We start from the raw sequence: 17,835 nt of genomic DNA on the forward strand, positions 1-17,835 counted from the left end.
TTTCACAATGTTTCATTTAAATACTGAATACTTCAAATATTTTATCTTATTACTGCAATAAACATACGTTTGAAGATGAGCATAAGAAAAACATCTAATTTTACCGATGCAAAACTACAGGGCCCAGTTTCATCCTAAAAAGATCGGAAATAAAATCACTAATGAAATATGTTATTTTAGATTATATTAAAACGCATCAAATGATGATTTAAAAATATCAAAACTTGATAGAAATTTGTTTTAAAATCATTTTTTTTACAAAAGTTGCGGAAGGGTTTAGAAGGCAGTTCAAACCAGCTCGACTAGTGAAGTGTACACATTTAAAAATAAATGTTATAAAAAATCTATAGAATCTCCCCCTTTTTTGATTGGATACACTCACTTTTAAAAGAAAATCTTTTTTAATATTTTGTAATACCACAATATTTAAAAAAAAATAGAGTTAATTCTGTTAAAATTAAGTAAATTAACTTACTTTTGAAGATCTGTCAAATGAATGTGTGTTTCTACATATAATATTATACATATAATTAAGAAACGACTTTATATCAAGAATAAATCACCAGATATCCACAAATTCGAGTGTTTACTTATTGCCTAAAATTATGTTCGGCAATAGGATGAATAATCACCATCAGATTTCAGGCAATAACTTAATGCCTAGGCGTTAGCTTATTGCCTAGGATTCTTATTGCCGCTAACATATATATGATAGATGAACTTTCAAATGAATTGATCTAATTTAACATAGACCATGGCCATTATAATGTAAGATTCTCAATAGCATATTAATATATGATATGTAGATCATACCCCAAATCAATATACAATTATCAAACGTAAATGAATTTTAAAATAGGATGTCATTTTAAGAAAAAGAGGGTCATTTTTATATAAATTCTCGCAAAATTATGACCCATATTTTTGGCACATCCACGTATACTCAATAATAGGAAGTTACCCCCCCCTAAATCTATTCATAAAATCCCTTACAAACATGCATTAGATCATCCATGGTTATGGTACTGGTGCTGGGCGGATCGAACAACATCCTAGTAAAGTATTTTTATCACGTGTTTCACGGTATTGCTCTATTAACACCGCAACAGCATAATTAACCTGAATATCAATAAGTTCATGCCTTTTGACAACATCAATTGCAACACTTTCCATGCGGACTTGAGCATTAAATCCGACACTTAAGTTTCTAGTTTGGGAATACATTTGGTATGTTCTCGAACTTTGAAAAGCCCGAACTGAAACATTACCAAGATTCAAATCATGTCCAGTAGCTATCTGGCCTCTTCTTCCTCCACCAGTCGGAATGTTCAGAAAAGCTGTAATGTCTGGTGTATACAGTGCTGTTCCTGGTTGAAGCGGTAATGTTAGATATGTAACAAAATGACGCGACCCTTCCTGAACGTGGTAATTCCTTTCTATTAAATACAATAAACAGCATCTGATGCACTCCAAGTTAACATTAGGTAGGTCAAGATCGTATCTGTTTTGAAAATCGGTGTCTTTTTCGCTATATCCACTGTGTAAGTTAATCAAATCAATACGATATTCTGTACTTGTAGCAGCACAACTACAAGATTCTTGTAGGTTCTGCATTTGAAATAAGTAGTACAATGGACCTAAAATATAAAAATTTAGATTATAAAATGTTAATCAAAATTTATTGTTGAGACCAAGGAAAAATTAATAGACCGACATACCTAACGGCTGATTTGGTCTTGTTTTAAAGAATGTAGTTTCTTTTGAATAAAACATGTGAGTGCTAAACCTAAACCGGTGCAGGTTTTCAAACATGGTGATCAAAGGTTAGAAGAAGGGATTTTCAGAATTCACATTTCTGTACATGTTGGACAAAGTTTCAATAACCCCTCATGATTATTAATAAACAATCAGTGGTGTCATGGTATGGTTGAGTACAAATAATTATGACGTCTGGCAAGGCTATTTTCAGTTGGAAGAAAATAGTGTCCATATATATATTATAGTTAAAGAACATCAGTTGTTCGACCTGTTAGTCAAATACGTTTTGTTTAAATATACTTTTTCAGTGAACTTTTTGGTCTTTTAGTAAATGTTGTTTGTGCTGTTTTTAGACGCTTCTACAACGAAAACTGTTTTATATGCACACGTATAAAAATTGCGGTTTTTATCCAACGCAATCATAGGTTTGAACGTAGTTTTCAATTTAGACTCGTTCTATATTATAATAGTCCAGTCAATCTAGCATAAATTTGACCCTAACCCGTAAGTAATTGCAACAAAAGATTTTTAAGTATAAATCTATAGCATTATACCCCAAATATACACAGAAAAAAGTCCCATAAAATCTAACTTGAGGAAGACTAAAAAAATAACCATTAAAACTTCCTATGGAGATTTGCATTGAAAAGGGAGATAACTCTTGCAAAAATGGCAGAACTATCATATAAAATTGATACAAAATTACAACTTTACCACTTCTATTCATCAGAATGTATTGATTCTTTATTTCTAAGCGGTCTTTAGAGTATAACAAACAACTCTAAAGGTTTAATTTGAGGTTAAATCTTAGTTTGACTGGACTTTTTACAAACGTGTAGAAACAAATACTACGTTTAATCAGGTTGAAGTAAGAAACAAATGTAACGTTTGTACTAACAAACGTCAAACAACAAACTGCAGATGCATGTTTATCGTTTGCATAGTTTGTCAAAGTTTACATCGTATGTTTGAAAGAAATAATCAAAACATATGCGAGCTTAGCCGTTTGCAGCTTGTGTTAGAAAGAAATGCACCCAAAATTGTCATACGAAAGGTATGCAGCAAATTTCTAAACACAGGTTAGCTCATCTGCAGTTAATCTTGTGCTACTTTGTTACTCATTGCTAGCCGCCCGACATATTTTTAAATATTTTTGTAATATCCATCTGCATTGCTGAAAACTGTTCCGGACTCATTCATTAATTTCTTTTTCTTTTCCTTTAATAATTTTTTTTACAACATTATATTCTTCTGCCTGAAAATCAATGTTGTATTTTAGGTAACGTAGTCTTTGAAAATATCACAATATTCAAACGTCATGCTTAACCATGGCACCTCAGCGAAAGAACCATCGAACTTCAGCGTGACCATCGCACTTCAGCGTCCCCATCGAAACTCCGAGTCCTACATATCACAGTCGCTTGAATTTTAGTGATATATGTATGAAAAAAAAATACTGTTATATGTATAATATAACAGTTTATTTTTTTATTTTTACTCAAACGAAAAATAATATTCTATGCAACATTTTTTTCTACAAACTAATATATATCCATCCTGTTACCTGGTTACTTGAATCAACTGTTAAGTACGCATTAAAGAGAAATTTTGGGGGTAAATTTTAATCAATTTTGTCAAATTCCGCCATTTAAAAAAAATGACACGACTTCTACTTTCGATCTTGCAAAATGACATTTCTAAGAAATTACCCATAAATGAAAAAAAATCTGCAAACGTTTTTAAACCAAGTTGCGTTGTTGTTTATACTTTGTCTTCATTAAACGATTTTTCTATGAATAGTGGATAGTTAAAACTTCATACTTGAAACTTACTTGACGTAAACGTAGTCTCGATCCACGTTTGAGATTTGTTTGTCACTTATGGTGACGTAGTTTACCAATGAAGGTGATAAAGGGTTATTTTCGTGCAACGTGTTTTGTCATTTTTATTTCATGTGTAGCCGTGAAAAAGGTTCGTTATTCATCGTGTTTCGTGAAATCGGTAAAAGTTCAACGTGCAAGAGATTCTTAATTGTTTGTTCATCGTGAAATGGCAATTTTATTTCGCGTTCTTCCGTGCAGATACCCCTTTTACGCACCTCTACCAATGCAATCCATTGACGTTGAAGAGTTCCATATGTTTGTCAAGATGAAAGTGAAGGAGATCAAGTCTGAATTTTATTTTAGTGATGACCTTCATTGACTACAAATAATCACGGTCTGGGTATCACGATCATACATGTATATGATAATTGCGAGAATTTTTAGATTAAATACACCTGGTTTATATTAATTGTCAGTAAAACCATCCGAAAATGCATCAGATTTTATTATCTTTTTTAGATTTCATGAAACAACTATAACAATGCATTTGATAATATTGGGAGCCGAATATATTTTTTTTGCGGCTTTTCGGCATAATTTATTTGCACTTTTTACACATGACTTTTTAACACTCTTACAGATCCTTACAAGTGTTTCAGAATATCAATTTTCATACTGACCTAAGATTATGCCTGTCTTATTGCCACATGTGAAAAGGAAGTTCTGATATTTGGAGCAGTTTACAAATGTTATCAAATCTTTTTTGCAATTCTAAACAATAGTATTTTTCTAAAGGCACTCTAAAGAGTTCACCAATTGAAAGTGTTTGTAATTCAACAATCTTTTCTGTTTGAACACAATGGCAATTTTTAAACAATTCAACCAATATTTAATTCAAAACATTACATGGAGAGACCTTCTTTACCAAAACAAAGTTTTAGGGAAAAAAATAGATGCCTGAAATTAAATATATAAATTCACTGATTCTTCTTTTGCCGCCATTGACTTTTCTCATTCGGCGGGATCCTAATTATACAATGTACTTTGACCTGGACGGAGAAAAATGTCATTGGCACTCATACCACATCTCCACATCTCGTTATCAAAGTTGTTTGTGTCTTTAATTTAAAACCACACCTTCACCTTATACCAGAAATACACTACTAAACCCTTATATTTGAGAAAAAAAGTTTGTCTGAAAAACATTGAAAATTGATCAGTAACCCATGAAATTGAAAGCACGTTAAAACTTAACCTTTCAAATGATTTAAGTCTCTTGTAACCCATTTTATAATCAATTAATGCTGATAAGATTGGATTTACAGATCTAAACAAAAACAAGAATGTTTCCCAAGTACACTGATTCGTCATCCGCACTATCATTTTCTATGTTCAGTGGACCGTGCACGTGAAAATGAGGTTAAATCTCTAATTTGGCATTAAAACTAGAAAGATCATGTCATAGGGAACATGTGTACCAAGTTGATTGGACATCAAAAACTATCTTGACCAAAAACTTTAACCTGAAGTGGGATAGACAGACGAACGGACGAACAAAGGGACGCACAGACCAGAAAACATAATGCCCATAAATGGGGCATGAAAAGTATACATTTTCAAAAGGAATAATGAAAATGGTGTCAAGGTCCTATGAATATGTAAAACTTACTCCGTTATTTTTCCTTTTATTAGAGCTCTCTTACAAATTGACGAAAGGTACGAACGAACGTAAAGGGAGCACGTATTTCATTACAATAACAGTTAAAAGAGTCTTTGCTTTATCAAGTTAACAACATTCTTTCCTAAATCAAGTTTATTTAAAAAAAAATAATATCGCAAATAAAACACGACTTTAATATAATCAAACAATAGTGTCAAATACACAGTCAGTCGTCCGATACGTTACTCACGTAAACCACGAGTACACACATTTCCGCGGGAATTTTTTAAGCACGAGTTTCACGATTAACATTATTGAAGTACGTTTGTCTTAATTTAACGACAAGATTCACATTTATTCTTATTTGTTGAGTACACTTTCAGCATATCGTCAAAGAGGAATATCGAGATTTGCTCAAAAATGATGCTACAATGTTTTTAAAAAGTAATGTTGGAAAAAATCTAGAAAAAAAGACTTTGTATACCAAGAAAATAAATCTACAATTTTGCACCATATAAATTGTGTATTTTATAATGACGATTTAACAATACACATGTTTGGAAGATACATGCGAAGTTGTCACTTATCGTCCAGTGGCTAATATTTCATGAATGTTCAGGACTATAGACAAAACGCAGTTATACGCTTAAATAACCGTTCCATTGCTCCGGTGTATTACAACCACTGGTTCGATGCCACAGCTGATGGAGATTTATTTCCCCGAGGGTATCACAAGCCCAGTAGTCAGCATTTTTTGGTGCTGACATGAATTATCATTGACCTGGTTATATTTATAAACTACCTGTTTTCAAAATTTAGAATTTTTGAAATACTAAGGCTTTTCTACCTCAGGCAGAGATTACTTTAGCTGTATTTGGCAAACTTTTAGGAATTTTGGTCCTCAATGCTCTTCAACTTCGTACTTTATTTGGGCTTTTTAACTTTTTTGGATTCGAGCTTCACTGATGAGTCTTTTGTAAACGAAACGCGCGTCTGGGGTATATACAAAATTAAGTCCTGGTATCTATTACGAGTTTATCATATATACCCATTTAGGGGGGGGGGGGCAATGAATATTACCAGGGTAGAGGCGATAATTCAAAAGTTATGAAACAAGCACCAGCATATGGCATAGTATTGAAGGTCATCTTTTTTTCTTCATTTTCATCTTATTATTTTAAGCATTGCAAATTTTGAATCAAGGAAGTATTTGTGTTTCTGTTAGAGAAGAAGACAATGTATTTGCTTTGACATTTTCTTCGGTTATTTTCTTATGTTAAACAATGCAACATGGTAATATTGAAGAGTGATGGAGGGGACGGTTTTTAGTCTTCTAGTTGCATTTTTTTCGTCTCACTACTCTATATTTAGAATATATGTAGTGTTATCACCTCCGACCTGGTGGTATCAATAATCATATTCTAACCTATCGTTCGTCCCGAAATCCTAAAAATATCTCAAAAAATTCCAATTTAATAAGTGTCGTTGCATGCACGATAATTGTCCGAAATTCCACGACTATTATTTAAATATGTCAAAATAAAGGATCCCTTAAATGAGTTTTACGTATGATTCGTCAAGCATACGTACCTTTCGTCAATTTGTAAGAGAGCATTTGCATTAATCAAGTATTTGCTGGCGTATCCGTATCGACGTATCGTATAACACGTATATGAGGAAAGGATAAATTAAGGCTAGCTGGTCCCGATGAAAATATTTTTTAATGCCTTAAAATTTTATTGAGATCGGGGTACAATCATTATGTAAGCAAATCTACCCGATACGTTTACGTCGATCCGTGCATGTATCCTGATACGTGAATAATGCAAATGCTCTAATAGAGGTAACCGGTGAGATCACGAATCACGTATGAATAACGAACGTATCACATAATTTGCCGTATGACACGAAGCGGGATCATTAATTGCCTAACTGTTCATGAGTATCTCGCTTTGATTATTAGTGCATTTTTTATTGATTGATACGCGGGTTACCGATACGCGTTCTGCCTATTTTATTCTTTTTATTTTGTATGTCGTCGTCAGTCACGGAACATTTGGGGGTGGGAGTGGAAGTGGGGTAAATTGTTTAGAACAAAATAGTTTGATTCTGATTATGGTAAAAAAATAATTCTGGCCAGCACCTAGAACAGGACATGACCGTTTGATTTGTAGGGGGAAGGGCTGAAATAAAAAGACAGGACAAGACATACATTTTCATTATTGCAAACTTGAAGCCTTATAAAACAAGTAACAATTTTAATTTGATGCAGTACCAAACTCTCCCAAACCACACATCTCGCGTTGAAATTGTGCATTAAGGGTCCGATCATTTAACTTGCATGGAAAAAGGGGAGAGGGTATGTTTTGAAATAAATAACTTGATTCCAAATTCTTAGAGACTGAACGAATAAAGAATGGCTAGAAATGGCAGAGACAAAAATAATTTCTGACGAGAAAAATGAACATGTCCTTACATAAACATGCCCTCCCCCAGCCCCATTTTCAATTTAAATGGCCGGTCTCTTAGTTCAAAATTTCTGCCCCAATCATTGATTCGCCTGATAATTTTCGCTTTGTTATTTCTTAGGCCTGACATGACCGGCCAAGTCATATAATAAGGTTTAAATTTCACACCCAGACATGTATTTGACGAGATGAAAAATTACAAATTCTAGCGGAACGTCTGTATATATAAATACTTTTATATAGGAAGTGACCCCTCCTTGGGCGCATATACATGCAAAGCTTTAGAAAGAATAAACTGAAAATTTGTATTAATTCAAATCATTGTTTAGAATGAAATAAATAACAAAAAAGGGGAGATTCCATCTACGCTTTGTACTCATGGAAAAAAGAAAAAAAATCAAATACCAAATACTTAACAGAACACTTCATATATATATATACTATGTGTTCTTTCGCAGAAGAAACGATGTATAACTAAATGAGATATAATTATATAATTTTATAATTCCAGCGTATTTAAAAGTTCCAATTCTTTTCGGCGTTCTATTCTTTTTTCCCGGACCAAATATACTAAATAATACCAGCAACACTGCATACTAAATGGGGGTTAGCAGACGACCCTTTGATTCTAGTACCGGAGCTGGCAGGTCACGTCAATAAATTTGTTGGTCAGGAAAATAATAGTTATAAATATGCTGGCCCCCACCTAAAATAAAATGGCTTCCAAATTCTATTATACGGTAAAATGATACATGTGTAATAAATAATCTTGCGTGTAGCAGTTGAAATTTTTATTCTAAAAGAAATAATCTGACTAACCAAATCTACCAGGCCGGTCCCCTCAGAATGATTGCCTCCTTATACCCTCCTCAAAGATAGATGATCGATACCCGCTTTAACTGCGATATAAAATAATATATGGGAAAAAGACGGAGGAAAATGGGGGTTGGGTGTCTAACTATTTTTTTTTAATTATTGGTTACAAATTTCTTGTAAGGAGCAGTGTCCATTACAGTCCCTTGCAAGAAATTTTAGATTAATATGAAAATGTGGCGCGGGGGAGAAGGAGGGGGTATTTTGAAAATAATATATTTGATTTTGAATTCTAAGGGAAACAAATCTTATCTTGGATAATCCGAACCACATAAAAATAGTGCTAAATTTAAAACAAAAATAGTTTGTCGCGCCGCATAATTTTTGTTCTCAACTAAAATGGTCGGTCCCTTCTAGTTAGAATGTTTATTTTTGAGCAAATATATATTCAATATCTTCTATATGCTTTTCTTTCAAACACATGCACCGTGGATAATCAATCGAGTGTCCCCATGATTAAATCATGCTATCATTCCACGTGTAAAAGTGAAGAAGGTGACCACCACAGGTATACATTTATACATACTGTTTCGTTTTGATCCGTACATAGGCACTTCCGGTATACAAGTTAAAGATACATAGTCTTTTTTATCATATATTTAGTACAAAATACAGCTATTTTGTATATCTAATAAAGGTTCGTTTTTCCAGTCTGTATCACCTACCCTGTATCGCATACCCCGTATCGCATGGTAAAACCCGTATCGCATACCTTTTTTTTCTTTTTTTTTTTTTTACATAAGGTCAGTTATTGGTTTTTTATTTGCTTCAGAATTTTTTTTCTCAAAAAAGGTCAATTTTTGAAATGACGTCATTGTTTGGTATGTAACGTCACGAACGTCAAGTTTTCATATTGTATGTGACGTCACGAACATCAAGTTTTCATATTTTTTGGCACACTAAATGCAACTATACAAAATACAAAACACTGAAATAAATACAATAATAAACAAAAACATTTTTAAAACAACAGTACGCAAATTGTAAGGTAACCCAGGTGCTTCGTATAAATAATTGAGCAGTTATTTTAAGGCTTTGAAAGAAGACAAAGGCAGAACTGAAGGTAACCCAGTGCTATGGATCAGAAAACAGTTCATATAATGATAATACTCTTCTGTTGAAATATATGATAAAGCGTATAATACATGGCAAAATCCGTATCACATGCCGTATCACCCTAGACCAATATCATCCCTCGGGCCTAAGGCCCTTGGGCTGATATTGATGTCTCGGGATGATACGACATATGATACGGTTTTTGCCATGTATTATTTTCTATATATCCATCCTTATACTTGAAAGCTCGTATTATATCGTTGTTTTCTAATAAAGGGAACTTTGTGAGGTGTCAAGGGGTATTTTAGTTGATTATTCGATTTTAATAAACTTTACCCAATATGAAAATCCCTGCTCCTAATACGTTCGTTCGTCATTATTCGTCGGTTCGTGATCTCACCGGTTACCTCTATAGTGACCTACCCAATTAGATATATCACTTGGGTTTTACTTAGATAGACATGATCAACAAGATGGGTGTCACATGTCGAGTAGGATTAGAGTATATCCAAGGATACCTTAAATCTACGTGATGATTTATTGAGTCCGTGCTACTCAGGTTTTAGTTTTCTATGTTTGGTTTGTGTACAATTTGTTTTTTATGTAGTTTTTTTTCCCCGGAAAGGCATGTCCAGTTTGTGTGACAAATGAGTTTGAATTTCCCTTCGGTATCGTTCGCCTCTTTTTATAGCAAGTCCACATACTCGTAAAAAATCATCAAACATAACAGATGATAAATACAACACAATTTTCACAATTTCATCCATACAAACATGTAGATTGCAAATTGAATGCTAGTTCATATATTTATCAAACGAATAAGATTTAACAAATGTATGTATAGGGGTCGTGTTTAATTTCAAATATTATTATGCATGATTGATATTAAATGTATTGGCATTCAATCCTTATATTATCTAAAAGGGGGAATATATTGAAGTTGCTTATAATAAACAAAACAACAAATTTCTAAAAAAGAAATACAATACGTGACCCTGAAAATCTTGCTTTCTTATGTCTGTAATCATGTAAAACAACTTGACCAATCATTGTATTTTGGTGAATTTCCAAGAAAGATAAGATATAAAAGGAAATGTTAATTCAGATAAGATTTGTTTTTAAACAGACTGTTTCAGACCTGTCCTAAGTCAGGAATCTGATGTACAGTAGTTGTCGTTTGTTTATGTAATATATACGCGTTTCTCGTTTTGTTTATATAGATTAGACCGTTGGTTTTCCCGTTTAAATGGTTTTACACTAGTAATTTTGGGGCCCTTTATAGCTTGTTGTTCGGTGGGATCCAAGGGTCCGTGTTGAAGGCCGTACTTTAACCTATAATGGTTTACTTTTTGAATTGTTATTTGGATGGAGAGTTGTCTCATTGGCACTCTAACCACATCTTCCTATATAATATCTGTTTAGCAAATATAAACAAATAACAGCTAACAATACCGATATTTTAACAAATGGCTGCAGTAAATAGGAGCTGACTTTTATATCACATTTTGAACTACATTAATGATAGTATCTTATGTATTATAATCCGTTAACAGGTGATTTGTTCCATATATTAAAAACAAAAATACTCCAAATGAACAATAAGGAAGAACGACCAAAACCGACATGACGATAGTTTTACGATGTCACAAATTGGTTGACCGGCACGTTTTATTGGTTTATAAATTCACTAGTAGAAGACTTGTATATATCTGTGTAGTAGTCAACATAAGAAGTTTGCAGCTATATTGAAAAAAAGTGACAGAATACGTCAATATATATTTTATACATATGATTTAGTTTGTATTATATTTTCACAATATCTAGAAATTTGAGGTTTTAAGGGAATTTATATTAAATCTCTAATAATATTTTACATTAAATTCTATTTAAAACATATATATCTGGTGACTGTTAAAAGTGTCGTAAATGTATTAATCTTCATCAGTTAAAAGAATGTCAAGTTAAGTAAACAGTTATGTGAGATAAAAAGTGGATAATGGGTTAAATGAGGATAATTCGATCTTCAAAATTGTAAATGATTAGCATTTACAAAATGTACATATACTAGTGACATATTTAGAACGGTTTAAGATTTCAGATACCAATCACTTTTAAGACAGTCGCAAACAATTCCATTGTTTTGACAACAATGTGTGAATGAAAATAGACGTACTAAGTCAACTATAAAATATGGGTACAGAGGTTAATATTGTGTCATTATCCTAATCAGTATAAACAATAAAACATGTCAAATTAACACTTTTGTTCAATGTGCCGAATTCCGAACCTTAGAAAAGGTAGCCTGGCAGATATCACACAACACTCCAATATCGAGTTACATTTAAGAACGAGTTACACTGGTTGATCTCAACCTCGCGTCGACCGGCGGAAGTCGAGGTCAACTGATGAAAACGACGTTATTGAACAATCGGTTCATACTGTGATTAATCATTATGACATAAGAAATCTACGGGAAAGGGCACGAATTTGAAAGTCGTCTAACGAGTACAAACAAAATGTAAAATTGCAAGATCTTCATCAGTTTGATGATTCGCTGGTAAGATCGCTATGTTTTTCACTGACATACCAACTTTAAAATTGCAGTAACACCTAGCTATAGAATTCATGTTGGTGCAATGAAATAAATGTATATTTATTTATCATAACACAATTGTTAATAATTTTTGTACTGGTAGACCTAATAACACATTTTAAGCCGAAGAGAAATAGATCCAGTTAAAAAGAGGCGAAATATGTCATAGGGAAATTCCCACACATAATTATTTATAAGAAGTTGAGGTATGAGTGCCAATGAGACGACTCACCATCCAAGTCACAGTTTACAAATGTAAACCATTGTAGGTCAAAGAACGGTCTTCACTTATAGGGTCTTTGCATCGGAGCTAAATACATTTATTTAAAAAAACAGTTGTTGGCATGACACGACTTATGTTCTTCTCGTATATGTTATGATGGTATGATACTAAACCCCTCACGGGAAGGATTGTGCCCGATATTCATATGATGAAGACATAATCTTTCAATCAGTTTAATTGAAGTCTGGAGCTGGCATGTCAGTTACCTGCTAGTAGTCTGATGTCATTTATGTATTGTCATTTTGATTATTTTCTTTGGTTACAACTGACACCAGACTCGGACTTCTTTTGAACTGAATTTTAATGTGCGTATTGTTATATGTATCATGCGTTTACTTTTCCGCATTGGCTAGATGTATAGGGGGAGGGTTGAGATCTCATACACAGGTTTAACCCCGCCGCATTTTTGCACCTGGCCCAAGACAGGAGCCTCTTGCCTTTGTTAGTCTTGTATTATTTTTAATTTTAGTTTCTTGTGTACAATTTGGAGTTTAGTATGGCGTTCATTATCACTGGACTGGTATATATATTACTTTATGGGCTAGCTGAACGACGCATCCGGATGCGGGAATTTCTCGCTGCATTGAAGACCTGTTGATGACCTTCTGCTGTTGTCTGCTCTATGGTCGGGATGTTGTCTTTTTGACACATTCCCCATTTCCATTCTCAATTGTATTCAACATGAAGCATTGGCTCACACCGCATAGCAAGCTATAAAGAGCCCAAAAAAATTACTAATGTGAAACCATTCCAGCGCGAAAACCAAGGGTCCAATCTATATAAAAAAAACGGGAAACGAGAAACGCATCAACAGACGACAAGTACTGATTATCAGATTCCTGACTTGGGACAGGTGCAAACAATAGCATCAGGTTTAAACGTTTAAATGGTACCAAACCTTCACTCTTATCTTAAACACTTATAGTGTAAAATCACAACATAAAAAGACACACTCTAAAACATCAATTGGAATGAAATGAACATACACAGAACGAACAAATTTGATCTATGATACAATGTTAATATAAAATTAATAATAATAAGGGACGAATAATGAACGTTCGATTCTGACGCGGGGCGCTGTAAATTTCTCATAAACATGTTTAACCCCGCCGCATTTTTTGCGCCTGTCCCAAGTCAGGAGCCTCTTACCTTTGTTAGTCTTGTATTTCTTAAATTTTAGTTTCTTGTGTACAATTTGGGAATTAGTATGGCGTTCATTATCACTGAACTAGTATATATTTGTTTAGGGACAAGATGAAGGACGCCTCCGGGTGCGGGAATTTCTCGCTACATTGAAAAACTGTTGGTGACCTTCTGCTGTTGTTTTTTCTATGGTCGAGTTGTTGTCTCTTTGACACATTCCCCATTTCCATTCTCAATTTTAAACATTAAATAGCAACAACAACAACCAAAATTATAAATAGTATCTTTAGTTAGAAATAAACTGTCATGACAAACAAAGAAGAAGATCAAAAGACGATCAACAGTATACACACAAAACACAGCATATAAAACCGAAGACTTAATACGTGTGCTATTGATGTACTTTTTATGCCCCATTTATGGACATTTTCTTTTCTGGTCTGTGCGTCCGTTCGTCTGTCCTTTCGTTCGTTCGTCCGTTTGTCCCGGTTCATGATATAGTTTTGGTTAAAGTTTTTGGTCCAGGTAGTTTTTGATGAAGTTGAAGTCCAATCAAATTGAAACTTAGCACACATGTTCCCAATCATATTATCTTTCTAATTGAAATGCCAAGTTAAGATTTCCCCCCATTTTCACGGTCCACCGAACATAGAAAATGATAGCGCGGACGGGGCATTCGTGTACAGGAAAAACATTCTAGTTTGAATATACAATGTTTGATTCATGATTTTTTCTTTAGACAATTGTTTTGGGTACATAGCATAATGAATAATATGGTTTGACCTTTCGTTCTCGTTGAAGTAGTTTTAACTATAACGCCTATAATAATAATTAATAATTTGATTGAAATCATAACTTTTACAAAGCTCATTAAAACTAAAGACGACCTCAGAAGTAATCAAACAGTACAATGATAACGTAGCGGAATTGAATAATTTGACACATACACAAAGCTTAAATACTGCTGCATTGAAAACCTGTTGGTGACCTTCTGCTGTTGTCTGTCCTATGTTCGGGTTGTTGTCACTTTGACACATTCCCCATTTCCATTCTCAATTTTATTGTTCACATTCCCTGTGGATATCTGTCTTAAAAAATGACCACCATATCAAACATTTGTAATTTGCAAATTAATATATGTGAATCAAGAGAGGAGGGAAATGCAACTACCGAAATATCATGGTTTATTTCCATTTTTGAATGTATCTCAACCCCTGCGTATCATCATCGTTGTTGATTTGAGGCAGTAGTAGTAGCTATTGTGGATGGTGCGCCAAATTATGCCTGTACCATATGGACAGTCAGCTGTAAGGGAATATTTCCCATTTAGGTTTGAATTATGACATGCTGCATACCACCAAGCTCCATGATAATGCTTCGCACAATTCCAGCCCCCAGAAGGGTCATTAGATCTATCAGCTGTCGAGAATTTTTGTCCATTATGTCTGGTTAGAGAATCACCTGAAATATGTAATCAACGGTATTCTATTCTTTTAAATAAGTAAGCTGATACACTGGAACAAATTGCTCACGTGAATTAAACATAAATCTAACATGAAATTAATTTGGAAAATTTCACACGAGATTCACCTCGAACTTAATGTGACTTTGACGCGAGTTTTACATGAGATTGAAGTGCAACTGACATGAACTGATTTGATGTCTAAGGTGAATTTCATTTAATTTCACTAAGATTCACTTGAGTTATTATTCATGTGTCAATAAACTAATCTTGATACTAGGATTGATATTTTGCCCTAGCTGCGCGTTTCGTCTACAACAGACTTATATTAGTGACGCTCGATAAAAAAACTAAGTTAAAAATGCCAAATAAAGTATAGAATTGAAGAGCAGTTAGAACCAAAAATTTCTAAATGTTTTCCCAAATTAAGCTAAGGTAATCTATTCCTGAGGAAGAAAAGACGTAGTATTTTTTGATTTTTTTAAACTTTTGTTAACAGTTAATTTATAATTATGACCATATCGATTTAAATTCATGTCAACAAAAATGCTGACTACTGGGATGGTGACAAGACTACTTCAGGAGTTGTATCGACCCAGTGGTTGTTAATAATCATCATATATATGAGGATAATTGCAATTTTGTATTAGCACCAGACGCGCTTTTCGTCTAGAAAAGACTATATATTGTAAAAAAAGAAAGTAAATAACAGATGTTCACAATATTGTTCGAAAGGTTTGGATATTTTTTATCCATCATAATCTGAAGATGTTTTTAAAAAAGCATAACTTATGTTCCTTTCCGGCTACAAAGCTCTACGTGTAGGCAAATGTTTATACATTCTTGAATTCCATTTATTTACGTTTTATTGACTGATTAACGTAGATCCAGATAATGCTATTTTGCTGCATCAGCAATTAAAAAGTTGTTGTTTTTTACTGACGCGGGTCAAGGACCTTCTGCTATCGTGCGTATCAATATTTCAGTAGTCCAGCCCTTGATACTGTCATTATTTGCAGAAAAAAGAAACAGGTCGACATCTGTAAGGTACAATAGATGGGTTTGCATGGTTATTCGCAATACGTCACTCTCCGTCCACAGTACTAATCACACGTATGTCATTGGCTTTCATATAAATGGATTGACGGTAAATATCGGCTATATGTATTAATAAGTTACCTGCATTTCCGCTGTAACTTCCAAGAGAAAGTGTATAGCCATTCGTCTCATTCGAAACACTGAAGCTGTCATAGTTTGCGTGATACATAACATTTGAAAATTCTGTCATAATGATCTGTAATCTGTGGTTTCCATTTGATGTTAGCTGATGTATTATATCGTTTCCTAATAAAACAATTCTTAAAGCATGTGTCTTGTGTTAAACAGTTACTGCATATAGTTTACAAAAATGCATGGCCTTTAATTGAGCAGTATTAAAGAGGCATTAGCTTTAAATTTCACGTATTCCAATAGACCACTTACGAGTTTGTCTTTTGCCGGAAAAAAATCTCGTCAATTATGCGCGCCTTCATGACGTCATTTACCAGATAGAGGGGATCGCCTGTATCCATGCACTATTAACCCTCATCAAGCGTTTTGGTGATCGTCATTGTGCAGAATAAACTAGAAATAATGTTTGTTCCGTAGGTACTTAATCACAATTCCCGAATGACAGCAGTGCTGATTGTCAATTATGAAAATTCAATTTGCCGAATAGTTCGTACAATATAGCGTCATAGTTTTCCAACCACTTGCTCAACATTTAAACGGAAGTGAGGATGAACCCTATACGCACGAATAATGTTCACTAAACCCAAAGGTTTTTGTTGGAAATGCATCGAAAGTTGTCTATTGTCTATCTAACATACTAAAACGCTTATCCAAATTATCAATTAAGACACTAAAAAAACAATTTTCGATGCATTATATCGATAATCTGTATCAGAATTAACGTGTATTCTAGATGCAATCTTATTACCAATCGATGTGACCTTCGAAGACTGCCGACGGTCATATAACCCGATATAAACAAAAATATAGATATAAAGATATAACGAAACCTCTGCAGTTGGATTTTCCCGGGTCTGTTTGATTTCTTAATGTAGGTTAAAATATGTTTATCAGTAGTTTTACCCGTATACGTGGGTTTTCTTGTATAGAAGAAGTTAGTCAAACGGTTTACCCATGTTTCACTTTGAATTCAAAGTTGACTTTCATTTCCGTTTTATAAATGAACTCGCCAAGTTCATGCGTAACTCAGCGGTAGCTAAGGGGTTAAATCGAAAGGTACATAAATACGGATCCAAAGAGGTTGAATTATTCACTAACAAGCGATGTTTATTTGCTTATGTTGACAAATTTGAACCAAATTGTCCGATTGGAGAATATTGTTGTTTGACTATTTAACAATCATTAAGGTTTGAACAAATAAATCATATTTATTTATTTTTCGTAGCTAATGCCCATTTAACTTTAATGAGTAGTCCAGCTAGATGCCAGAACAATTTAAAGAAACACAATGTTAATACACTACAAATATCAAAAAGTCTGAAAAAAACCAAATTTTTGTCTGAATAAAGATGAATTTTTACTCAACATTTTTTCTTTGTCTGATGTTAAAAGTAAGAAATTCTTAATAAAGTAGGAATTGGTCTAACTAAGTTCTTCATTGTTTTTGACAAATGTCATGACAGTATTATGCAAAATGATTGTA

The 17,835-nt window shown here is 33.5% G+C and overlaps 1 protein-coding gene across 1 annotated transcript in view; it reads right to left on the reverse strand.

Annotated features, from left to right (window-relative positions):
* Window positions 1-1,017: 1,017 nt before the first annotated feature.
* Window positions 1,018-17,835, reverse strand: part of LOC134717870 (hemicentin-1-like) — a 39,980-nt gene continuing 23,162 nt past the window's right edge. The window contains exons 16-18 of the mRNA XM_063580368.1: window positions 16,302-16,466; window positions 14,951-15,121; window positions 1,018-1,637 (exon numbers count right to left, since the gene is read on the reverse strand). Coding sequence (XP_063436438.1) covers window positions 1,018-1,637; window positions 14,951-15,121; window positions 16,302-16,466 — 956 coding nt within the window. The remainder of the gene's footprint in view (window positions 1,638-14,950; window positions 15,122-16,301; window positions 16,467-17,835) is intronic.

The sequence above is a fragment of the Mytilus trossulus genome, chromosome 5 (assembly GCF_036588685.1).
Source record: "Mytilus trossulus isolate FHL-02 chromosome 5, PNRI_Mtr1.1.1.hap1, whole genome shotgun sequence".
NCBI lineage: Eukaryota > Metazoa > Mollusca > Bivalvia > Mytilida > Mytilidae > Mytilus > Mytilus trossulus.